Raw genomic sequence first — 25,702 nt, 5'->3', positions numbered from 1 at the left:
TGATGGGACATTTCCAGAATCCAGGGAATTTTGGAAAATTAAAACCAATGCACCAACTATCTCAGTAGCCACTTCTTTTAAGGCTCCAGGATGAAGTCCATCAGGAGCTGGGGATTTGTCAGCTTTTAGTTCTAATAATTTTCTCAGCACCCTTTCCTTGGTGATTGTAATTGTTTTAAGTTCCTCCCTCCCTTTCACCTCCTGATTCACAATTATTTCTGGGATGTTATTTGTATCCTCTGCAGTGAAGACACACAAAATATCTGTTTAATTCATCTCCCATTTCCTTATTAATTCCCCATTCTCAGTCTCTATAGGACCAATGCTTTACTTACTCTTTGTCATGCTAAGTACCACTTCCCTGGTGATTGTAATTTTCCCGAGTTCCTCCCTCCCTTCCATTTCCAGGATCAACGTGAAAGGGAAATCATGTTTGGCTAATTCATTGGAGTTCTTTGAGAAAGTAACAAGCAGCATGGATAAAGTGAGACCAGTGGATGTGCTGTACTTAGATTGCAGAAGGCATTTGACAAGGTGCCACATCAAAGGTTACCATGGAAAGAGGATTGGTTAGATAACAGGAAACAGAAAATGGGCATAAATGGGTCATTTTCAGATTGGCAAGATGTGACGAGTGGTGCATCACAGGTATCAGTGCTGGGGCCTCAATTATTTACAATTTATTTCGATGGCTTGGATGAAGGGACCAAAAGTATGGTTGCTAAATTTGCTGAAAACAACAAGATAGGTAGGAAAGTTGTGACAAGGACATCAGGAGTCTGTAAAGGGACATAGGTGGGTTAAGTGAGTGGGCAAAAATTTGGCAGATGGAGAATAATGTGGAAAAGTGTGAACTTGTCCACTTTGGCAGGAAGAATAGAAAAGCAGTATACTATTTAAATGGAGAGAGATTGCAGAACTCAATGGTACCGAGGGATCTGGGTGTCCTGGTACATCAATCGCAAAAAGTTAGTATGCAGTTACGGCAAGTGATTAGGAAGGCAAATGGAATGTTGGTTTTTATTGCGAGAGGAATGGAGTATAAAAGTAGGGATGTTTTACTGCAGTTGTATTGGGTGTTGGTGTGACTACATCTGGAGTACTGTGTGCAGTTTTGGTCTCCTTCTTTAAGAAAGGATATAAATGCATTAGAAGCAGTTCAGAGAAGGTCCACTCAATTGATACCTGAAATGGAGGGGTTATCTTATGAGGAAAGGTTGGACAGGTTGGGCCTATATCCATTGGAGTTTAAAAGAATGAGAAGTGAACTTATTGAAACATATAAGATCCTGAGGGGAAATGCTGGAAAAACTCAGCAGGTCTAACAGCATCCATGGAAAGAAAAAAACAGAGTTAACGTTTCGAGTCCGTATAACTCTTCTTCAGAGCTCTGCTACTAGACCTGCAGAGTTTTTCCAGCATTTTCTGTTTTTGTTTCAGATTTCCAGCATTTTGCTTTTATCTTAAGATCCTGAGGGGACTTGACACGGTCGATCCTAAAAGGATGTATCCCCTTGTGGGAGAGACTAGAACTAAGGGACAGTTTAAACTCATTTAAAAATAAGGGGTATCCGATTTAAGATGGAGATGAGAAGAATTTCTTTCTCTCGGAGGGTCTTTGGAACTCTCTTCCCTGGAGAGCAGGGTCAATGAATATTTTTAAGGTAGAGGCAGATAGATTCTGGACAAACAAAGGCAACAGAGGTTATCAGGGGTAGGCAGAATGTGGAGTTGAGGAGCACAATCAGATCAGCCATGATTTTATTGAATGACAGAGCAGGCTTGAGGGGGCAAATGGCCTACTCCTGCTCCTAGTTCATATGTTTGTATGCATGTTTGAAGTTCCTTGAGATTGAGGATGACTTGCTTCCACTCAGGTCTGATGAGTTCTGAGTTGGCTGATAAGTTCAATGTGTGATCTGCAGACCCTGCCACATGCAGGGAAGGTGATGCTTGAAGGGTTGGGCAGATGCAGTGTTTGGTGGTTTGCATACTCTGACGCATCGACTCCGTCTCTGCGTGTTCCTGACAAAGTCTCTCAATGCGTCCGGTGCCTTCCTGAATGAACCTTCTCCAATTTGGTCCGTCACAAGCCAGAGACTCCCATGAGTCAGTATGGATGTTTGACCTCTTCAGGGAATTCGTTGAGGACGTCTCTGAAGTGTTTCTGCTGAGCCTGTTGCCGTGACCAAGTTTTGAATAAAGCAGATGCTTCAGGAATCTGGTGTCAGGCACACAAACAACATGTCCTGCTCAGCGGAGCTGGTTTTGAGTGATTAGCACCTTGACGCTGGGCATATTGACTTCAGAGAAGATGGTGCTGTTGGACTGCCTTCTATACCCTTGGATTTGGAAGATCTTGCAAAGGCGCCACTGGTGATACTTCTCCAGTGCTTTGAGGTGCCTACTTGAAGATTGTCCAAGTCCCTGAAGCATATGTATCACAGCTGCCCAGTAAACAACATGGGTTTGAGATCCCCATGGTTGCCAAATTTCCTGAGCTAGCATGTTGGAGGCGATGATGAATTTTGTTGTCCATGCCTGTTTCCATCATAATTTGGAAAATGGTTCACATTTTCAGGATCCCCCTGTTGTTCTTAATTGATTGGGGGGTGGGGGGGGTGTTGTGCTGTGTAAGGTGATTGTAGAGGACCTTGGAATTCCATAATACCCTATGTCTAAATATGCAAAAAAAATCAGGATTTTCCTTCTCATTTCTCTTTAAATCAAATCCGGAATGGATTTGCTCTTGCAATGATTGGCTATATATTAAATTAATGTGTTGTGTTTTAAGGAGTTCCATATTTTAAGCTGAACACAACTGCAGTGCCTCCACTTACAAATATACTGCTTGCTTTACAAAGGCTGTTAGACTATACAGCAGAATTTTCATGAGCTGGTAAAATCCTGAAGTTTAAAAATGGTCCTTTGGAGGCACTAATGTGGTTCACATTTAAATCTCAAGCGATGAGGAATCAACTTCCTTATATGGTTCACTGGCGGGGGGCTGGGCTGAAGGAACAGGGTGGAGCTTTATTAGTCACTAGGGAGTGTAAGTCTACTGGGTCAGGTCAGAGAAGCAATACTGAACTGAAAAATGTGCGCGTGTAGGACAAAGTAGATGAGTTTTAATATAAGTTAAACTTTAATTCTGAAGAAGTTTAAGTTTTTCTGCCACCTTCTTAATTTTAAGAGCACTGTACATTAAGTAAACAGCCATGAACGAGTGCCTGTTTCACAATCTCCACGATTTAAGGAAACACTAAAACAAAGGATTCAGTGTGAATGTATGTTGACCTAAAGACTGGTGGTAACGTGGAGTAACTCTGAAACCTGAGAAGTGGAATACCTCCTTTATTTGTTGCACACATTATTAACCCATGGTTAGCATGTGTTTTTTGTAGGCAGTAAACTTTTACAGGCTGGATTACAATTAAACAATGGACAGCTACTTTATTGAGGTAAGTACACTTTATTTTTTTATGTTTATCTGTTTGAATACTTTAAAGATTATCTTTAGCTCTGTGTTTCTGTGATATGAAGGGAATGGTGAGTAGCAACTGATCAAGACTCCTGTAATACCGAAGAATGCGTGTCTTTAATGTTAACCAGGATATGGCTAGATGCCTGGTTTCTCACTGAGAGGTCTGGTATTTCCTTTCAAAAGCTACAGGCTTCCTGCAAGAGACACGGCACTTTTTGCAGGGATATAATAGTGAACTGGACAGAGCTGTTACACGGAGATGATTAGATAAGCCTTCACAAATCTAGTTGAAAACTTGCATCCACCTTTGCTTGCATAATTTAGCTTAGGATTCTGGACAATCTTAAATCTATATCACAAGTATAGGTTGTACCTTTGCTAAGTGCACAGACAGACTGCATGGCTGATTCCAGGTAACCATGTGCTTTTGTGCAGTGGTGTTCCTGTATTTACAAAGTTAAATAGTCGCAGTTTTATTTATCACAGCTGCTTGCAATCTAATTTCCAGAAAACTCTCTGCTGTTCTACAGTTGTAGATGTAAAACAAAGATGTGATCTTTTAAGAGTAGTTTTTCGCTCTTTGCAGGAATAATATGGTTTGAATGCTGTAGTAGTGTGCAGAAATCTCGGATGTTGTGTGAAAATGTCTAGGAAAGTATTGCTAGATAATATTTATTCCGATATATCTGTCCAAAGTAAAACTCTGTCCAAAGTAAAACTCTTGTGTGACTATATCGAATTATTTTGTTACCCCCATTGATTAATTGTTTTTTTAACTGGCTAAAACGAAGGACTGATATTGGAAACAGTTTTAATGCTGATAGTCAAAAGGAGGGATTGATGCATTTAAAGTGCGTGCCGAAGTATAACGTGAGTTTTAGCCCCACTGTCCTCAGAACGTGTATTGATCTTTTAGTAGCTCTTAGTACCCCTTAATAAGCACTTTGTGTTGATCAGGAAAATTTATGCTAATCATTTGACAGCACAGCAAACAAGACAGTAGAATGGTGTTGGCTGGAGACAGACTGAAACTTGTTGTACCAGAACTGGCAAGGCTGTATTTCCTGCTCCTGAACACATTAATCAGTCTCTCTCTCCTGTGTGTTAATAAGATCATTGACGGCGATTCACTAAGACACTTGTTTGATCAATTGTTTTGAAATACGTAATCTCTTTCCGATCTATCCCTTTATTAAGTGTTTTTCCTGTGCTAGTTATATTCAATTTGTTCATAAAAAAAATGTCCAGATTTCATGGACACTGTAAGATTAGGGAGAAGTAGAAGCAGTCATGATTCTCTGAACAGAATTCATCTCTATAATTGAAATGTGCGATGTCATTTAAAATCTCATTAGTGTTTACATTTGTCCTGATCTTTCTGTTCCTAGTTAAACATAAGAGAGGGTTTAACTTTTACTGTGGGCTTTGGTCTTCAGAAATATAACAAGTTCAGACATTGCAATTACTCACTGTTTGTAAGACTTCACATGCAGTTTCAATGTAAAAAGGTAATTATGCTGACGATGTGAGTCACATAGTGTATGATAAAAGTCACATTGCCTTTGCTAATTTATTGCATTGAAAGTTGATCAAGTTCTGCTTCAAAGTTACTACCACTTTCATGTCCACTGTTGGGTGGTTTTAATCACCAAGAGACAGCATAATCCTGGAGTCAGACCCTGACGAATACCCAAGTGATAAGACCCCTTGAGAATGCCACCTCATACCACTAGACTTGTATAACTCCAATGCAGTACCAATTTTTAAAAAAAAACTTGAAACAATTTGTTGGAACTGCTGAGAAATTTATATATTTAATATATTTGAATGCTTTGAGGAAGTTGGCAATTCTACCCATGTTCTTGAAACATTAAAAAATTACCAGACAGGGGAGTGGCTCTGCACATATGGTGAATGCACTTTACAGACTCTGACAGCTGGTGCAGTAAACTGCAGGCAAAAATGAAATGATGTTGTGGCGTTCGTGTAATTATTTTTAAAACAATATCTCCCCTGTTCAACCAGCAAGCTATCCTTTTGGAATATGTTGTAATCACTACTTTTATCAATATTGGAATAGAAAGTCCTATGTTCAGAAACATTTTGGAGAACATATTTAAGAGAAAATAAACATTGACCTCAAGTTTGCATTTTTCTCTTTGATAATAGATTCAAACTTTACGTCTTTATTTACTAAGTGAAACCTGTACAATTGGGCAAACTTGTATTTATTAGTGGGTTGCTGTGGCGTTAGTCAATGGCTAACAACAGTAAAATTCTCACAGCCCACTTCTGTTGATGACCTGTATACTTGTCAGCCAGCCATCTGCTGTTTGTTACTTGTAAATCCCATGTAATTAAGTAAATGGATTTTACATACATTTGTATCCTTATATGTATCCAGTGCAAAATCAATGCTTGATATCAGAAAACTGACTTTGCAAAGTATATATTAAAAATGTAGAATCAAACCAAATCATTCAAATTTGAAAAAGGCCATTAATGGAATGGTGACACGTGCATATTGTCAAACCAAGAAGATTTTCAGTCATGAGCAATAATTCCTCAATTTTCTTCATGTGCGGCTTGTTTATTTCAATATGTGGCATCTCTAAATTTGTTTATAGTGGCCCATACACATGGTACTTTCAAGGTGACAGCTTTTGAATAGCCCATGCGTTATCTTCACAATTGTTGTGCAGCTGCCCATGCAGCTTGAGAGCGCATTAGTGACGGGATAAAGCAGGATGAGATCTTTTGTTGCATTTCATTCTGCTCCAAATTGTAAGTTTAAACTGTGAGGTAATATTGTACAAGAATTTGAGGTCAATATGTCATGCTGTAACAGGTTTATAGGATTTCATTCCCATTGTGTATTTTTCACTTTGTGCTCTAATTGTAATCCTTTTAATAATCATATGGTCATTAGGGGCTACTGCTTATCTTGTGTTTGATTACTTGTAAACCTAATTTGCAACTTTTTATATCAGCAGATATTGTCTTTTTAGATGGAACTTCAAATTTGGCATGATTACAGAAACATGCTAAATTTATTACTAATATAAACTATTGTTTTTTGCTTTGGCCTATTATGTTTGATTAATAATAAACTTGGCCCTAAGCTGGAGTTTTATTTCTCCAAATATTTATTTCTTGCCAAATTCCAGAAAACTTCATATTAGTAGATCTGTAAATTAAGGCACCTTCGAAAAGCATGAAAATTATGGCTCTAATTTCAATGGAAGTGGTGTAGTTTGGTTTCATCTATCATTTTGGACATTTAGTTACGAATATTCTTGGCTCAAGAATTGTACCAAAGGATTTCTTGGATAAGTTTTGTTAGAATTTCTGTAATTTGCTCTCCATTCCCAAGTAGCTAATCATTAATTTTAGGATTGGCAGTCTTACTTGTATCTCTTGGAAGTACAGAAATTGTAGAAGTTGTAACATGGAAAGATAATTTCCTTTTTGTAAATTGTGGAATTCTGTTTTCTCTCATTTTGCTTTCATGTATATTTTTGTTTCTCAAGTTTTGCTTTGTCTCTCTAACTACTGCTGATTTACTCCGTTCCCTTTTTTGGAAGTGGGGTAAATAAAAAATAAATTTCCAAACACTCAGTCAGTGATTTATTTTACAAGCTGAAAAGCAATTGGTTATCAAAAGGAAATATTTATCTTTCAGGCAATTGTAACAGAATTTTGTATCTATGGGAAGGTCACGGATCTGAAACGTTAACACTGTTTCTCGCTCCACAAATGCTACCAGATCTGCTGACTGTTTCCAGCATTTTCTATTTTAATTGTATCTATGGATTTATAATACAATGAAATTAAAATAAAGCAGCAAATGGAAGGAAACTGGAATTAAACTGCTCCAAATCAATTCAGCACCAAATCCCATAAAAGAAGGTAGATACAAAGCTGCAGGTAAGACAAGATGATAAGGTCAGAAGAACCAGTTACAATAGCTTGGCACATGACATTCTTCAGATGACCAAAATCCAAGCTTTTTCCAATAGTGAGTGAGCCTGCTGTTATTTGAGAGAAGTAGGTCTTTGCATTGTTACACTGTGAGAACTGAAACAAAATCCCAAAACAAGGATTGGCTAAACAATTCTGAATTAAACTAAGTGATTTATCATCCTCTGGTTTTCCCCATCATATGTAATTATAAGAATTATGTCTCAAGTTAATGACTGTTGAATGATGTTCTGCAGTCGCATCCTGAGAATAAGTATCAGTGTCTATGCAATTTTCCCCCCAAAATTATTGCCTGCTTTGGCAAGACTGCAGGGAATGTTACCCAATGATTATGAAATTAGTAAGTTGCAAACTATTTGAGATCAGTTTTAAGCAAAATTTAATTCAACTGTCATAAAGAAATTAATGACTTGAAATAAGATTGTCATATCCAAGTCTTGAATGCTGTTGAGTTTATGCAATTTACATTTGATCATATTATACTGGCTCTCTGATCAATGCTGCTATCATTTTCTTTCAGCATTAAGTGTATTCATCCTCCACAGTTACCACCTCCTGCAGTACTTATTATGCCTAACATGCTTTCTCATGATTGACCCTAGGTTGGGATTGATGGCCTGATTTAATTCTTCCCCATTCCCAATCACCAGCAGCAACAGAAAGTGTCCCAAGTCCAATATCAAGTCAGACTCTGAGGAAGCACCACTGTGCTCTTTTGTATCTTAATCTTTTCCAGGAAATGACAGTATCTGAACTCTGGCTCTAGTTTCTTTCTGCATTCATGATAATTTGCCAGTTGTGCACTTTATATCAAATATTGGGAAGACTGAAACCATTGCTTTTGGTCCAAACTCCATTCCCTAACTATAATAAGCAAAATCCTGTGGATGCTGGAAATCTGAAATAAAAACAGAAAATGCTGGAAAAACTCAGGAGGACTGGCAGCATCTGTGGAGCGAGAAGCAGAGTTAACATTTTGAGTCTGCATGACTCTTCCTCAGAGCTAAAGAGAGGTGAGGGGGAGGGGGGGCTGGGGTTGGAGGGGAAAAAATAAATTGGATTAAAAAAGGGGTCAAGATGGAGGAGTGAGCTCATGGCTGATGTCGTTGAACTCCGCTTTAAGTCCGGAAAGCATCAAAGTGCCTAATCGGAAGATGAGGTGCTGTTCCTCCAGTTTGCATTGGCTTTCACTGGAACAATGCAGCAGGCCACGGTCACCCAGTCTACTGTATTCACTGCTCCCAAAGTGGTCTCCTCTACTTTGGGGAGACTAAACGCAGACTGGGTGATCGCTTTGCGGAACACCTTCGGTCAATACGCGAGCATGACCCAGACCTTCCTGTCGCTTGCCATTTCAACACACCACCCTGCTCTCATGCCCACATGTCCGTCCTTAGCCTGCTGCATTGTTCCAGTGAAGCCCAATGTAAACTGGAGAAACAGCACCTCATCTTCCGACTAGGCACTTTACAGCCTCCCTGACTTAACATTAAGTTCAACAACTTCAGACCATGAACTTTCTTCTCCATTTTGACCCTTTTTTAATCCAATTATTTTTTTTCTTTTATTCCCCAACCCCTCCTCCTCCTCCCACAGGGCCATCTGTCACTTGTTCTTATGTTTTGCTTTCACAGAGCGTGGACCTTTGTTCTGCTATTAATACATTCTGCTATCTTACCTTTATGCCACTATCAGCACCTTCTTTAGTCTTTGACACTACCATTTACTTTTGTCTTGTGTACACGACATCTTTGTCAAATTGCTCCTGAGCTCTTCCCTTCTACCCTGACCTATTTTGCTCCATCCCCTCTTAAACAGTATAAAATCCATCACATTTCTGCCTCTGTTTAGTTCTGAAGAAGAGTTACTTGGACTGGAAAGGTTAACTGTGTTTCTCTCTCCACAGATGCTGCCAGACCTGCTGAGTTTTTTCTTGCATTTTCTATTTTTACTTCATTCACTAGCTACTGACTCCATCCCTCTACCTGGCAATGGCCTGAGATTAAACTAGTGTGTTTGCAATCTTGCTGCCTCATTTGACCCCAAGATGAGCTTCCAACTACACGTTTGGTGCCATCACTAAGGCCGGCTATTTCCACCTCCACAACATCAGCCGACTTTGCTCCTTTCTGAGTTCGTCTGCCGCTGAAGACACCACACGTGCCTTCTTTACCTCCAGATTTGATGATTCAAACACACTCCTGGCTGGTCTCTGACACTCTACCATCTGTAAACTTGAGGTTGTCCAATACTCTGCTGTTCGTGTCTTAACTTGATAAAGTCCCATTCATCTATCACCTCTGTGCTTGCTGACCTATCAAGCTCCCAGTCAAGCAACATTTGATTTTAAAATTCTCAACCTTTGTTTTCAGACGCAAAACATAAAACCGTGGTCTTGCCTCTCCCTATCTCTAATCACCTTCAGCCCCACAAACTTCCGGGATAACTGCACTCCTCTAATTCTCGTTTCTTGTGCATCCCTGATTTTAATTGCTGTACTTTCAGTTGCCTATGCCCTAAGCTATGGACCGTCCCTACGCCTCTCTGCCTCTCTACCTCTTTCTTACTTTTAAGACACTCTTAAAACCTACTTTTTTGACTATACTTTTGGTCATCTGACCATATCTCCTTATTTGCCTCATTGGCATTTAGTTTTATAATGCTCCTGTGAAGCACCTTGAGACATTTTATTACACTAAAGGCACAATATAAATATATATATATATTATAAATATAAATATTTATTGCACATTTATAACTAAATCAGTTAATAGTAGAGGGAAAGACAGGATATGATATCTGAAAGGTGGTTTAAAAATGGTAGTTACATATCACAATGACTTATTAGATGAAGACAACCCAGATGCAGTGGTAAACAACAGAAAGTTCTAGGTTTAATTTCTATTCTGTGAGTTTGCTGACCCCAGACATGCACTATTTTGCTGCTATAATTTAGTTTTACTACCCTGAAGACTTGGCCAGGGATCCTGCTCCTGATTACTATCCGGTTACTGGAAAACTTGCATGTGTGATGGTCGGGTGAGAGCAGGTTTACTCTCCATTGTAATTGTTACGATCCACGTAGACTGATAACTTTTTAAAAAGTAATTTGAATCTCCAGTGATTGACTAAAAGGACCAAACAATAAGATTTCAAGTTTAAGACTTTTACTGTAACAAAATAAATAGTGGGGGGTGGTGGGGAGAGTGATCAAGTGAGGGGAGATGTGGTAAATAAAAGAACAAGACAATAGCACAGGGTAGCGTCATGGGTAACGATAACCAGAGAGTGGCAGGAAGGGACCGAGCATACAAATTTAACAGTGCACCAACAGACAAGGCCAGAGTTTGCAAAAGTAGCAAAAAGGCAGAACTAAAGGCTCTGTATCTGAATGTGCATAGCATTTTTAAAGACGAATTGTCAGCTCAACTAGAAATAAATATGTATGACCTGATAGCCATTACAGAGAGATAGCAGCAAGGTGACCAAGGCTGGGACCTGAATATTCAAGGATACTTGACATTTTGGAAGGACAAGAAGCTAGGAAAAGGCAGTGGGCTAGATCTGTTAATTAAGGATGACATTAATTTAATAGTGAGAAATGACGTTAGTTCTAAGGATCAAGATGTAGAATCAGTTTAGTTGGAGATAAGTAACAAAGGTAAGAAGTCCCTTGTAGGGGTACTTTATAAGCTCTCTAACAGTAACTACACTATAGCACAGAATATACAAGAAATAATGGGGGCATGTAAGAAAGGTACAGCAATATATATAGATTGGACAAATCAGATTGGCAAAGGTAGCCTGGAAGATGAATTCATAAAGTGTTTTTGGGACAGTTCCTTAGAGCAGCAGGTTCTGGAGCCAACCAGAGAGCAGGCTATCCTAGAACTGGTAATGTGTAATGAGACAGGATTAATTCATGATCTCATAGTGAAAGAGCTTCTATGAAGCAGTGATCATAACCTGATTGAATTTTGCATTCTGTTTGAGAGTGAGAAGAGTGGGTCTAAGGCTAGTGTTTTAAGCTTAAATAAAGGCAATTAGAAGAGTATGAAGACAGAGCTGACCAAAGTGAACTGGGAAATTAGGTTAAAGGGTAGGTTAGTCGAGATGCAGTTGCAGATATTTAAGGATATATTTCAAAACACTCAACAAAGATGTATTCTAGTGAGAAAGAAAGCCTATAAAAGAAGGATGCACCAACTGTGGTATGTCAGAAGTTAGAATTTAAAAACCAGCAAATAATATCTAAAAAAAAGAATGAGGGAAAAATTAGAGTATGAGAGCTAGCTAGAAATATAAAAACAGATAGTAAGAGTTTCTACAAGTATTTAAAAAGGAAAAGAGTAACTAAAGTGAGCGTTGGTCCCTTAGAAAGTGAGGTAGCAGAATTAATAATGGGAAATAAGGAAGTAGCAGAAGCGTTGAACAGATATCGTGTGTCTGTCTTCACCGTAGAAGACACATATAACATCCCAGAAACATTTGTAAATCAAGAGGTGAAAGGGAGAGAGGATCTTAACACATTTCCAATCAGCAGGGAAAGGATACTGTGAAAACTATTAGAAGTGAAAGCTGACAAATTGCTAGGACCTGATGGCCGCATCCTCGGGTCTTAGAAGAAGTGGCTGCTGAGATGGCTTTAATTTTCAAAAACTCCCTAGGTTCTGGAAAGGTCCCATTAGATTGGACAATAGCGAATGTAACTCCTCTAGTCAAGAAAGGGGGGAAACAAAGCAGGAAACTACAGGCCAGTTAGCCTATCTGTCAAAGAGAAAACGCTTGCATCTATTATTGAGGTGGTTATAGCAGGGCACCTTGAAAATCTTAATGCCGTCAGGCAGAGTCAACATTATTTTGTGAAAGGGAAATAGGGTTTGACTAATTTATTAGAGTTCTTTGAGGAATTAACAAGAACATGGATGAAAGGAACCTTGTGGGTGTGGTGTACTTGGAATTCCAGAAGGCATTTGATAAGGTGCTGCATTAAAGGTTACCACGCGAAATAAGAGCTCATGATGTAGGGGCTAACATATTAGCATGGATAGAGGATTGGTTAGCTAAGAGGAAACAAGGTAGGGATAAATGGGTCACTTTTGTGTTGGCAAGCCGTGACTAGCCTGTATTCAGCCTCATTTATTTTTATTCGTTCATGGGGCGTGGGCATTGCTGGCTGGCCCAGCATTTATTGCACATCCCTTATTGCCCTTGAGAACTGAGTGGCTTGATAGGCCATTTCAAAGGGCATTGAAGAGTCAACCCAATGCTGTAGGTCTGGAGTCACATATAGAGCAGAAAGGTAAGGGCGTTAGTGAACCAGATGGGTTTTTACGGTAATTGACAACGCTTTCACGGTCATCATTAGACTTTTAATTCCAGACTTTTTTGCCTCTAGATATAAATATATAGCTATCCTCTAGACCCCCAACTCTGTTCTACCTTGGAATTAAATTGACAGTTTATACTATAACCATTTATAAAATCTGACATTCCTAATACCTCCCTGTGACTTGGAGACTAACAGTCTGCCTACCTGTTAGACTGTTATCAGGTGGATAACACAGCATAGTTGCTCAGGTCATTGTTTACAGATGTAAATATCTTGCAGCTTCTTTGCAGTAAAACAATTTTGGGCCTCTATAACCATTAACAACCAAACCACCCTTGATAACTGCTTGTTATCTGCAGAATTTGGAGCAGGTCACATGACCCCTTCATTCCTCCATTTTTACCCGAAATTAAAAACAGTCCCAAAACATAGCAATGTTATTAACTTTGTATTACAAATACAGTCAACTTCCCTTTAAAATTATGGTCAAGGTGGTGTCACTGTAATATGAGCTTAGAACTTCTCTTTAAAAATTGCTTCCTGGGCTTGGTCTGGTGAGTTGTACCCGTATCTACATTGGAACATACAAATGTATAGGACACCCTCCCTTTTCTGTGCTGGGGGGCAGGCAGCATTTTGATTTGGAAAAGCAGGAATTGCAAGCAGTTTATCCATGGAGGGAATGGTATTTAGAGTATGTAAAGGATAATGTACAGCTCTGGGAATTGCAAAAGCCAGCACAATATGTTGAACTGAAAACCACTATTCCAACTTTGTGCTCGCTTAAATTTAAGGTTTCATATCCCATTTAACAGAGATTTACTTTGGATGACAGCTAGTTATCAAGTCGTATGCTGGTGGTTCTTCTCTCTTCCCAAGCCTTTCCCTTTGGCTTAATAAACAGTTTTAAAAATGAGTTGTGAATAAGTAATTTTATTCATTCATGGAAGTGGGCATCACTGGCATGGCCAACATTTATTATTCATTCCTTATGGCCCTTGAGCTGGTTTCTTCATCTGCTGCAATCAGCAACCATGCAGTGAAGATACATCAACAGCGATAGGGAGTTGCAGGATTTTGATCCTGCAATAATGAAGGAATGGTGCTATACTTCTGACTTGGAGATGGTGGTGCACCCAAGTGCTTGCTGTCATTGATGTTTAGCGTGATAGAGGTCATGGGTTTGGAAGTTGCTGTCAAAGCAGCCATGGGGAGTTGCTGCAGTGCATCTTGCTGATGGTACACACTGCTGCCACCCTGCTGTGTGGAGGTGAACTTTTAAGTGGTGGATGGAGTGCCAGACGCACACGTTGCTTAGTCCTGGAAAGCATTGAGTTTCTTGAGTGTTGTTAGAGCTGCACTCATCCAAGAAAGTGGATAGTATTTCATTGCACCCTGCCTTGTCTTTTGTAGGTGATATAAAGACTTTGGGAAGCTAGGAGGTAACTCACTGTCCACAGAAAACACAGACTGCCTTCTGCTCTTGTAACTAGAGTATTTATGTGGCTAGAACAATTCGGTTTCTGGTCAGTGTTGGCCCAGGATGTTGACAGTGAGAGCTCTGACAATGAGTTATGAATAGTTGAATGTCAAGGGAGGAGTTTGACCATCTCCAACAAAGGAGATTCTTTGCCTGGTATTTATTGTTTTTCATTCGGTCATGGGATGTGGGAATGGCTGGTATGGCCTGTCCTAATTGCTCTTGAGAAGATGGTGGTGAACCATCGTCTTGAATACAACTGCGTGGCTTGCTAAGCCATTTCAGAAAGCAGTTAAAAGTCAACCACATTGCTGTGGGTCTGGAGTCAAGTATAGGCCAGACTGGGAAGGAAGGCAGATTTCTGTCCCTAAAGAACATTACTGAACCAAGTGGGTTTTTAATGGCTATTTGGTAGATAGATTTAAACTTGCATTTATATATTGCTTTTCATAATCACCAAATGTCTCCAAGTGCTTTACAACCAGTGAAGTATATTTGAAGTGTAGTTGCTGTTGAAATGCAGCAGCTAATTTGCACACAGCAAACTCCCAAACAGCCCTGTGTTGATTGAAGGATAATTCTTGGCCAGGGCACTGGGGATAGCTCCTCAGCTCTTTCAAATAGTGCCATGGGATCTTTTGTGTCCATCTGAGAGGGCCTTGGTTTGACATCTTATCCAAAAGCAAAGCTCTGATAATGCAGCACTTCCTCAGTAGTCCACTGGAGTGTCAGCTTCGATTTTGTGCTCAAGTCCTTGATTGGGGCTTGAACCCAGGAACTTCTGACTCATACAAGAGTACTATTAACTGAGTCATGACTGATGACTAAATTTAAAGTCCCAGTTGCCATGGTGGAACTCATTTCTTTGGATCATTTAGTATACTATCTTAACCACTGTGTTAAAGTGCCCCATGCAAATATGTAGACATTCACCAAATAGTTTGATTAAGTGACTCTGATGATGTCCATGAGACTAACAGAATCTCAAGCAGTATATAAATAACAGTAAAACCTACAGCTCAGATTATTGTCCTAAACTTGATAGCAGATAAGTTTCATTATTGTATTTTAATGTTTTTTTAAACAATGCAGCTATGCATATATAGCATCGAATGATAAATTATAATTCCAGTATACTAATAGCATTTTGGTCTATACATGGAATTGAAATAATATTTTGTAATTTCCCCCATCATTTGGACTATTCTATTCCACTTGTATGATTTCACTAAGGCCTATGGTTTAATTTACATAGAAATCAGCAATTTTGGACAAGGATCTGTATTTAGTACCTTATTGGGTGTCATTATAATGAGGGCTATTATTCCACATGTAAATATTCATTTTCCCATTTTGATGGCCTTTGCAATGTGGAATCATAGACTGGCTGTGATTACGAAAGCCTTGCCTTGCTTGGTAGCCTTAAGTACTAAATCTCCTAACAAGCTTTAAGTTTTATTATATAGTCTAAGGCAGAGTTAATTTTATGAAAAACAAATACTCCCAATTGGGAATTGCGCTGACTGAATGTAAAGCTGAGGTGTTTGGTGAGATTTAGTCATAATTTTTGTCACAACAGTATGTGTCCTTACAATCCCTACGTGTTCTTTCATGTTATGTGAATGGTAGTGTTCTCAGTAATCCATTATGACATGGGCGTACACAATTGCACTGACTTGGCGAAAAATCTTTGAGTGAAACTGTCTGCGGCAGTTGTCCCTATTTAAAACAATAATTATAATAGGGTGCTATTTCATATTAAACTGTCTTTTTTGTTCTTCACTTTCTTCTGAAGACGAGAATTTATTTATTGATGTGACTTGGCAATTTATTGATAGACATTTATGTTTAATTCGTTTTCAATTTCAGTACATTGCGTTTCAATGCAGAATGTAAACGTATTAAATGGAGAGTCTGAACTGAACTCTTTTATTCTATGAAGCAAAGCTTTTATAATCTATCCCGTTGCCATCAGGTGTTTAAGTGTCAGTTGGTAGCACTCGCTCACCTCTGAGTCCGAAGGTTGTGGGTTCAAGTCTCAATCAAGGACTTGAGCATAAAAATCAAGCTGATGCTCCACTGCAGTGCTGAGGGGAGTACTGGAGGGCCAACTAACAGGAGAGACATTAAAACAGGATATCGTCTCTTGTCCCCCGTGCTTTTGTTTAATTTAAAATTCAAAAAAGGTGCAATGCTTGGATTGTTCCTTTTGCCTGCAGAGGACAGGCCCCTGACCATGAATATATATATAGTATTTAGCAAGCATAAATGAACCAAATTGTGAACTCGACTGAAAATTACACTAAGAACCAAGTTAAGATTCTTAACATGCTTGAGATTGCTCAGCAAGTGCTGTCCAATCACGGAACCGTGTCTAATGTTAGACAAAAGGTTCTGAGTTTTGCAAGCGTGAGTTAGTTAAGTACGATCAGTACTCTACCTATTTTGAACAACCATGTGCTGTTTGATATGATCCGCCAGACATTGAGACTTATGGCCTACGTACCTGACATCACACCGGCACTGAAATTCATATACCATATTACTCATTTGTATTGTAGGCAGAACTCCTTTTTGGCTTGACAGCAGCACCCTATTAGTGGAAGATACCACTTATGTTGCTACTGCATAGTAGTAACACAAAATGATTAGCTTCATTTGTCGCTCAAGTTTTTGAGAAACCTTACCCTTCCAGGGTAATTTGAGGTAAAGTGTGCACTATTCAAGTCCAAAAGTGGTGGCTTTTGGCTCATTGGTGAGTGTACATGATTTACAGTCATCGGGGTAGTCATTATCCTGCAGGATAGCTTTGCAACCTATTTTGGCATCAAGCTTTCGCAATGAGTAAATGACTCGGGCACTAATTGCAAAAACAACTATTGTTTGAGAGCCTATAAACTGCTCCCACCAGTCTTTGTTTGCCTCTTGTTGTTTCTTAGGTCCACACAAACTGATCATAAAATCCTGATTTTCCAACGTGTGATTCTTTCTCTCCACTCTCTTTATCCCATCCTTTAACCAGGGCTAGCTCCCTCTGACACCTTCACCCAATTTTTCTAGTTTGCCTTTTATATCTCCTCTTCTTAAAGTCAAAATATCCTGGAATATTTGGTTCCATATCTTGCTCACCCTGAATCCACATCTCCATAATGATGATTAGATCAAATCCATCAGGTGTAAAATTGGGAGCCATAGTGTCACTCTGGGGGTGCGCAGTACCCTGGACACTTTCTGTGCGGCCTATGTTGGGAAAGGAGCTCGTGCGGGCCTTCGATGCATGTACCACTTCTCAACTGGTCAGATTGTGACATCAAACAACTAGCCCGGTTGATCTGACACAATTTATAGACGTGGACCACATGGTTCCATTCAACACCTCTTATCGCTCAACAAACAGCTGGAAGAGGGATCTACCTAGTTTTATTTAAAGGGTCAGGCACCCAACTTGAAGGTAAAATAATTTAGATTAACTTATGCTATTGCAAAGTTTCAAGAAGTACCATTGAGTTTTTTTTTGGAGTGGTGAGTTGCTGGATTTGGGAGAGCGTTGTGGCTCTCTCATGGCGAGGGCACTGAATTTGGTGACCTGTTCTCTCTCTCACTGCAGCAGGTATGTGGGTGCTATAATGGCAGTACCTCTGGGTCAAGAGCATGACATGGTGACAGAGAAAAGACTGCTGAGAGGGAAAGTTTGCACAATGCTCTTGGGATCTGGACTGTTCCCTGCTCCTTAACAGTGTCAGGTGGTTGTCAGGCCAGCCAATGCACCTTGGTGTTTTGGTGTGCACCTGCATCAGCATTCTCCTTCATGCAGCTCCATCAAAGTCTTCATCTGAGTCCCTGTAGCAGATGTTGTCTGTGACCTCACTTTCTGGTGAGCTGCTGTTCCTCCAGTTTGCAATAAAGGGCAACATACCATTTGCCTTCCTAATTGCTTGCTGTACCTGCATGTTAGCTTTCAGTGACTTATGAACAAGGTCACCCAGGTCCCTTTGGATATCAACACTTCCCAATCTCTCATCATTTCAGAAATATTCTGCATTCTAGCTTTTCCTACCAAAGTGGATAACTTCACATTTTTCACATTTTATTCCATCTTTCATGTTCTTGCCCACTCACTTAGCCTGTCAAAATCCCCTTGAAGCCTCTTTGCATCCTCCTCACATTCCCACCAAGTTTTGTCATCAGCAAACTTGGAAATATTACATTTGATCCCTGCATCCAAATTGTTGATAAAGATTGTGAATAGCGGGACCCAAGCACTGATCCTTCTGGTACCCCACCAGTCACAGCCTGTCAATCTGAGAATGACCTGTTTATTCCTACTGTGTTTTGCCTATTAACCAACCCTCAATTCATGCCAGTACATTACCCCCAATCTTGTGTGTTCTAATTTTGTTTACTAACCTCTTGTGTGGAATCTTATCAAAAGCTTCCTGGAAATCCAAATACATCACAGCCACTGGTCCTCCCTTTTCTATTCTGCTACTAACTGCCTCAGAAAAACTCCCAACAGGTTTGTAAAACGTGATTTCCCTTTCATAAATCCATATTGACTCTGCCAAATCCTACCATTATTTTCCAAGTTATCACACTTCCTTTAGATTAGATTCTATCATTTTCCCCTACGATTGACGTCAGGCTGACAGGCTTGTAGCTCCTCACTTTCTCTCTCTCTCCCTCCTTTCTTAAATAGTGGGATTACATTTGCTACCTTCCAATCTGCAGGAACCATTCCAGAATCTATCGAATTTTGGAAGATGACTACCCAATGCATCCATTATGTTTACAGCCACCTCTTTCAATACTTAGGATGTAAATCATCAGGTCCAGGAGATTTATCAACTTTCAGACCCATTAATTTCTCCATGCTACTTCTTCGCTAATAGTAATTCCTTTCAGCTCCTCAATCTTGCTAGTCCCTTGGTTCTGTAGTGTTTCAGGGAGGTTTTTGTATCTTCCTTTGCACAAAGTAAGTTCCTTTTTAAAAGTATGTTTTTATGTTCCTCGTTCTTTTATTTTCATATTTATTTTCTCTTTCCTTATCAATTTCTTGGTTGAATTCTAAAATGCTCCCAATCCTCAGGCTTGCTACTTATTGTGGCAACTTTATAAGCCTCTTCCTTTTATTGAATAATTTCCTTAACTTCTCTTGTTAGCCATGGTTGGATCTCATTCCCTGCTGGGTTTTTGTGCCTTAAAGGAATGTAAATTTGTTTGTGAACCATGTTTTGTTTCTGTCATTCTGAGGGTAGGATGCACTATGAACACTTTCTCCACTGACTTTTATTCTCTGCTGTCTATAGAGAGGTTGGTCTACATTCTGATATTATCCATCCATGTCGTCTTGGATCTTCATGTTTTCCAGGTGTTTTATTTTGCATAACCACTTTTTCAAACACTCCCCTCCCATTCTCATCATGTATCAAAAATATGAGAGTTATATGTGAGCTGCCTTGATATCACTGCCTCAAACAAGTTCCTCTTTACACCAGCTTTCTCAAGCACCCACTTGTTTGTCTGATTGGTCGTACATGACCCACGTAATATCCGCCTGAGTCCTTTCATTTCAAATGCTCGTATTCGAGCCTCGTCACTCTTGATGGTCCAGTTTCACAGTCATACCCTCATGGCTCTTCGGCAGAACTGAAGCATAGTTTCAACAAGGGAGAAATATAAATTGGTTTAAGGTGGGTGGGGGGGAAGAGACACATTGAGGGTGTGGTGTGAGCAGATAATCAAAAGATGTCAGAGACAAAAGAGTTAAAGAGGTGTTGAAGGTGGTGGTCTTTGTCTGAGAAAAGTGCTAATTAAGAATGGAAAACAGGATATTCAAAGTACAGCTCTAGTGGGGGTGGGGTGGAAAGACTAAAGGTTTTAGTTTTAGATTTAAAAATAATGGAAATAGGTGGGGAAAGAAGAATCTATATAAATTATTAAAAAAAAAAGGCGGGTGGGGGGGGAAAAGAAACGGGGTGGGGATGGGGGGAGGGGGAGTTTAAGATCTAAAGTTGTTGAATTCAATATTCAGCCCAGAAGGCTGTAAAGTGCCTAGTCGGAAGATGAGGTGCTGTTCCTCCAGTTTGCGTTGGGCTTCACTGGAACAATGCAGCAAGCCAAGGACAGACATGTGGGCAAGAGAACAGGGTGGAGTGTTAAAATGGCAAGCGACAGGGAGGTTTGGGTCTTTCTTGCGGACAGACCGCAGGTGTTCCGCAAAACGGTCGCCCAGTTTGCGTTTGGTCTCTCCAATGTAGAGGAGACCGCATTGGGAGCAACGAATGCAGTAGACTAAGTTAGGGGAAATGCAAGTGAAATGCTGCTTCACTTGAAAGGAGTGTTTGGGCCCTTGGACGGTGAGGAGAGAGGAAGTGAAGGGGCAGGTGTTGCATCTTCTGCGTGGGCATGGGGAGGTGCCATAAGTGGGGGTTGAGGAGTAGGGGGTGATGGAGGAGTGGACCAGGGTGTCCCGGAGGGAACGATCCCTACGGAATGCCGTCAAGGGGGGTGAAGGGAAGATGTGTTTGGTGGTGGCATGATGCTGGAGTTGGCGGAAATGGCGGAGGATGATCCTTTGAATGCGGAGGCTGGTGGGGTGATAAGTGAGGACAAGGGGGACCCTATCATGTTTCTGGGAAGGAGGAGAAGGCGTGAGGGAGGATGCGCGGGATATGGGCCGGACACGGTTGAGGGCCCTGTCAACGACCGTGGATGGAAAACCTCGGTTAAGGAAGAAGGAGGACATGTCAGAGGAGCTGTTTTTGAAGGTAGCGTCATCAGAACAGATGCGACGGAGACGAAGGAACTGATAGAATGGGATGGAGTCTTTACAGGAAGCGGGGTGTGAGGAGCTGTAGTCGAGGTAGCTGTGGGAGTCGGTAGGCTTGTAATGGATATTGGTGGACAGTCTATCATCAGAAATTGAGACAGAGAGGTCAAGGAAGGGAAGAGAAGTGTCAGAGATGGACCATGTGAAGATGATGGAGGGGTGGAGATTGGAAGCAAAATTAATAAATTTTTCCAGGTCCCGACGAGAGCATGAAGCAGCACCGAAGTAATCATCGATGTACCGGAGAAAGAGTTGTGGGAGGGGGCCGGAGTAGGACTGGAACAAGGAATGTTCCACATACCCCATAAAGAGACAGGCATAGCTGGGGCCCATGCGGGTACCCATAGCCACACCTTTTATTTGGAGGAAGTGAGAGGAGTTAAAGGAGAAATTGTTCAGTGTGAGAACAAGTTCAGCCAGACGGAGGAGAGTAGTGGTGGATGGGGATTGTTGGGGCCTCTGTTCAAGGAAGAAGCTAAGGGCCCTCAGACCATCCTGGTGGGGGATGGAGGTGTAGAGGGATTGGACATCCATGGTGAAGAGGAAGCGGTTGGGGCCAGGGAACTGGAAATTGTTGATGTGACGTAAGGTGTCAGAGGAATCACGGATGTAGGTGGGAAGGGACTGGACAAGGGGAGAGAGAAGGGAGTCAAGATAACGAGAAATGAGTTCCGTGGGGCAGGAACAGGCTGACACGATCGGTCTGCCAGGACAGTTCTGTTTGTGGATTTTGGGTAGGAGGTAGAAGCGGGCCGTCCGAGGTTGGGCGACTATCAAGTTGGAAGCTGTGGGAGGAAGATCTCCAGAGGAGATGAGGTCAGTGACAGTCCTGGAAACAATGGCTTGATGTTCTGTGAAGCCCAACGCAAACTGGAGGAACAGCACCTCATCTTCCGACTAGGCACTTTACAGCCTTCTGGGCTGAATATTGAATTCAACAACTTTAGATCTTAAACTCCCCCTCCCCCCATCCCCACCCCGTTTCTTTTCCCCCCCCACCCGCTTTTTTTTTAATAATTTATATAGATTCTTCTTTCCCCACCTATTTCCATTATTTTTAAATCTAAAACTAAAACCTTTAGTCTTTCCACCCCACCCCCACTAGAGCTGTACTTTGAATATCCTGTTTTCCATTCTTAATTAGCACTTTTCTCAGACAAAGACCACCACCTTCAACACCTCTTTGACCCTTTTGTCTCTGACATCTTTTGATTATCTGCTCACACCACACCCTCAATGTGTCTCTTCCCCCCCACCCACCTTAAACCAATTTATATTTCTCCCTTGTTGAAACTATGCTTCAGTTCTGCCGAAGAGCCATGAGGGCTCGAAACGTTGACTGATTTCTTCTCCGCCGATGCTGCCAGACTTGCTGAGTTTTTCCAGGTAATTCTGTTTTTATTTTGTTTTGGATTTCCAGCATCCGCAGTAGCTTTTAGCTTTTTGTTTTTATCACAGTCATACATACTGTCTTGCCTTCTCCTCTCTTTAATTTATCACATCTTCCCTCACATGATCCCCCATTCCCTTTTAGTTTAAAGCTGTCTCTGCTGTCCTAGTTATATGACTAACCGGAACACTGATCCCAACATAGTTCAGGCGAAGACTGTCCCAACTGTACAGCAACCACTTTCCCCCAATAATGGTGCCAGTGCCCCAGGAATCGAAACTCATTCCTCCCACGACAATCTTTGAACCACGTATTTAACTCTAGTCTTATTTACCCTATGCCAATTTGCTCATGGCCCAGGTAGCAATCCAGAGATTATTACCTTTTGAGGTTCTGCTTTTTAATTTAGCCCCTACCAATCCTGCCCTTCCCTCAAACACGTCTCAGTGATGGCTACTTTATCACAATTCCACGTGTCAATCCTCACCCATAACTCATCCGTTTTACCTGTAATACTCCTGGCATTAAAGTAGAGGCCATCCAGCCTTGTCTTACTCCCTTGAAGCTTATTGTAACTCTTTCAGAGTTAAAACAATAAACTAAATTAACACAATAAGGGATAAATCAAGCACAGCCCCTAAGTCAGGTCAGCTGTAAAATCAAGGAAGAACTTTAAAGGAAGCTGTACTCCCTCTGACTTGATTATTTTACTGTATTATGATGTGTCCCTATTCTGCTAACATTTTGTGTCCCCTCCCCCTGCCTGATTATGACAGGTTTAGCTAAGGTAGAAATGAAGAGTTGTTCTTCTTAGCGGATGGCGCAAGGACTAGGGGACAGAAGCTTGGGCAAGACAAGTAGAGGAAATGTGAGGAAAAACTTTTGATGCAGCAAATAATGACCTGGAACTCGTTGTCTATGAGGATGGTGGAAATAGAGATGATGAGTGATTTCAAAACAAAATTGGATGGGTACCATGAGAGAAATAAACTTTTAGGGCTATGGGTTTAGAGCAGGGGAATGAACTGACTTGATTGCTCAGCATAGAGCTGGCATGGAATCAGTGGGTTGAATGGTCACCTTCTATGTCCTAATAACTCTGAACAATGACCTGTAAGTGTTCTGCATGTTAATTTAGACCCTAGTTCCTCAGACACAATCAGCAGGTGCCACATGGACTACAACTGGATCCTCCCCATTCCACACCAAGCTCTTCTCCAGCCATGAAGAGTTTCCCTTAACCCTGGCAACAGGCAGGGAACACAACACTCATAAACCCAGAAACAAAAGCAAAAACAAATATACCTGGAAAAACTCAGCAGGTCTGACAGCATCTGCGGAGAGGAATACAGTTGATGTTTCGAGTATGACCTGCCTTCCTCTTTCCTTAACCGAGGTTTTCCACCCTGTCCAGCCCATTTCCTGCGCATCCGCCCCAACACCTTCCTCTCCCTCCCAGAACCATGATAGGGTCCCCCTTGTCCTCACTTATCACCCCACCAGCCTCCGCATTCAAAGGATCAGCCTCTGCCATTTCCGCCAACTCCAGCATGATGCCACCAGCATGATGCCACCACCAAACACATCTTCCCTTCACCCCCCCGGTGGCTTTCTGCAGGGATCGTTCCCTCTGGGACACCCTGGTCCACTCCTCCATCACCCCCTACAGCTCAAACCCCTCCCACGGCACCTTCCCATGCAATCGCAGAAGGTGCAATACCTGCCCCTTTACTTCCCCCCCCATCTCAGCGCTTCACTTGGACTTCCATCAATTTAGTCTACTGCATTCACTGCTCCCAATGCGGCCTCCTCTACATTGGAGAGACCAAACGCAGACTGGGTGACCACTTTGCGGAACACCTTCGGTCTGTCCGCAAGCATGACCCAGACCTCCCTGTCGCTTGCCATTTCAACACACCACCCTGCTCTCATGCCCACATGTCTGTCCTTGGCCTGCTGCAATGTTCCAGTGAAGCTTAGCGCAAACTGGAGGAACAGCACCTCATCTTCTGACTAGGCACTTTACAGCCTTCTGGACTTAATATTGAGTTCAACAATTTCAGATCGTCAACTCTCTCCTCCATCCCCACTCCCTTTCCGATCCCCCTTTTCCCAATAATTCATAATTTTAAAAAATATATATATTTTTCTTTTCCCACCTACTTTTAAATTTATTTTGATCTATTGTTTTATCTCCACCTTTTAGCCCGTTTCGATCCCTTCCCCCACCAGGGCCATCTGCCACTATTTTGTCCTGCTTGCTCCCCTTCATGTCCCCATTAGCACATTCCTTAGATAAAAGCACCACCGTCAACACCCCTTTGTCCTTTTGTCTATGACATCTTTGGCAATCTCTTCATTGCCTCCACCTATCACTGGCCCCCTATCCAGCTCTACCTGTCCCACACCCCCCTCTACCAGCTTATATTTCACCTTATTTCTCTATTTCCTTCGTTCTGATGAAGAGTCATACGGACTCGAAACATCAACTGTGTTCCTCTCCGCAGATGCTGTCAGACCTGCTGAGTTTTTCCAGCTATTTTTGTTTTTGTTTCAGATTTCCACATGCGCAGTATTTTGCTTTTTTCTACTCGTAAACCTAGTCTCAGCTGCAGAGAACAATATCTATTGTCCTGACTATCAGTCACCACTGCATTCCTTTTTACTTTCCCCACTTGAATGACCTCCTGTACAATGTTGCCATATTCAATTTGCTGATCCACCCTGTAAATATTGCCTTCATCCACGTAGGCAGCAGGAACCTTCTACCTGTTTATTTTTATTCTTTCACAGGATGTTTTACAAAATTGAGTGGCATGGACAGAGTAGATAGTCAGAAGCTTTTTCCCAGGGTGGATGAGTCAATTACTAGGGGATATAGATTTAAGGTGAGAGGAGAAAATGATAGAGGAGATGTGCGGGGCAAGTTTTTTACACAGAGGGTAGTGAGTGTCTGGAATTCACTGCCAGAGGAGGTGGTGGAAGCAGGTACGATAGTGGTGTTTAAGAGGCAGCTTGATAAATACCTGAATAGGATGGGAATAGAGGGATACGGACCCCGGAAGTGCAAAATTTTTTAGTTTGACCGGCAATATGATTAGCACAGGCTTGGAGGGCCGAAGGGCCTGTTCCTGTGCTGTACTTTTCTTTGTTCTTTGATGTGGACGTCACTGGCTATGCAAGCATTTGTTGCCCATCCCTAATTG

The 25,702-nt window shown here is 41.2% G+C and overlaps 1 protein-coding gene across 1 annotated transcript in view; it reads left to right on the top strand.

Moving 5' to 3' along the window:
* Positions 1 to 3,042: 3,042 nt before the first annotated feature.
* myo10 (myosin X) overlaps positions 3,043 to 25,702 on the top strand; it is a 345,458-nt gene continuing 322,798 nt past the window's right edge. Inside the window, exon 1 of the mRNA XM_078539144.1 lies at positions 3,043 to 3,461. Coding sequence (XP_078395270.1) covers positions 3,441 to 3,461 — 21 coding nt within the window. The 5' untranslated portion in view covers positions 3,043 to 3,440. The remainder of the gene's footprint in view (positions 3,462 to 25,702) is intronic.

The sequence above is a fragment of the Cetorhinus maximus genome, chromosome 3, assembly GCF_964194155.1.
Source record: "Cetorhinus maximus chromosome 3, sCetMax3.hap1.1, whole genome shotgun sequence".
NCBI classification, from domain to species: Eukaryota; Metazoa; Chordata; class Chondrichthyes; order Lamniformes; family Cetorhinidae; genus Cetorhinus; species Cetorhinus maximus.
Note: the sequence above shows the minus strand (reverse complement) of the source record. Positions and strands in the feature narration are given on the sequence as shown.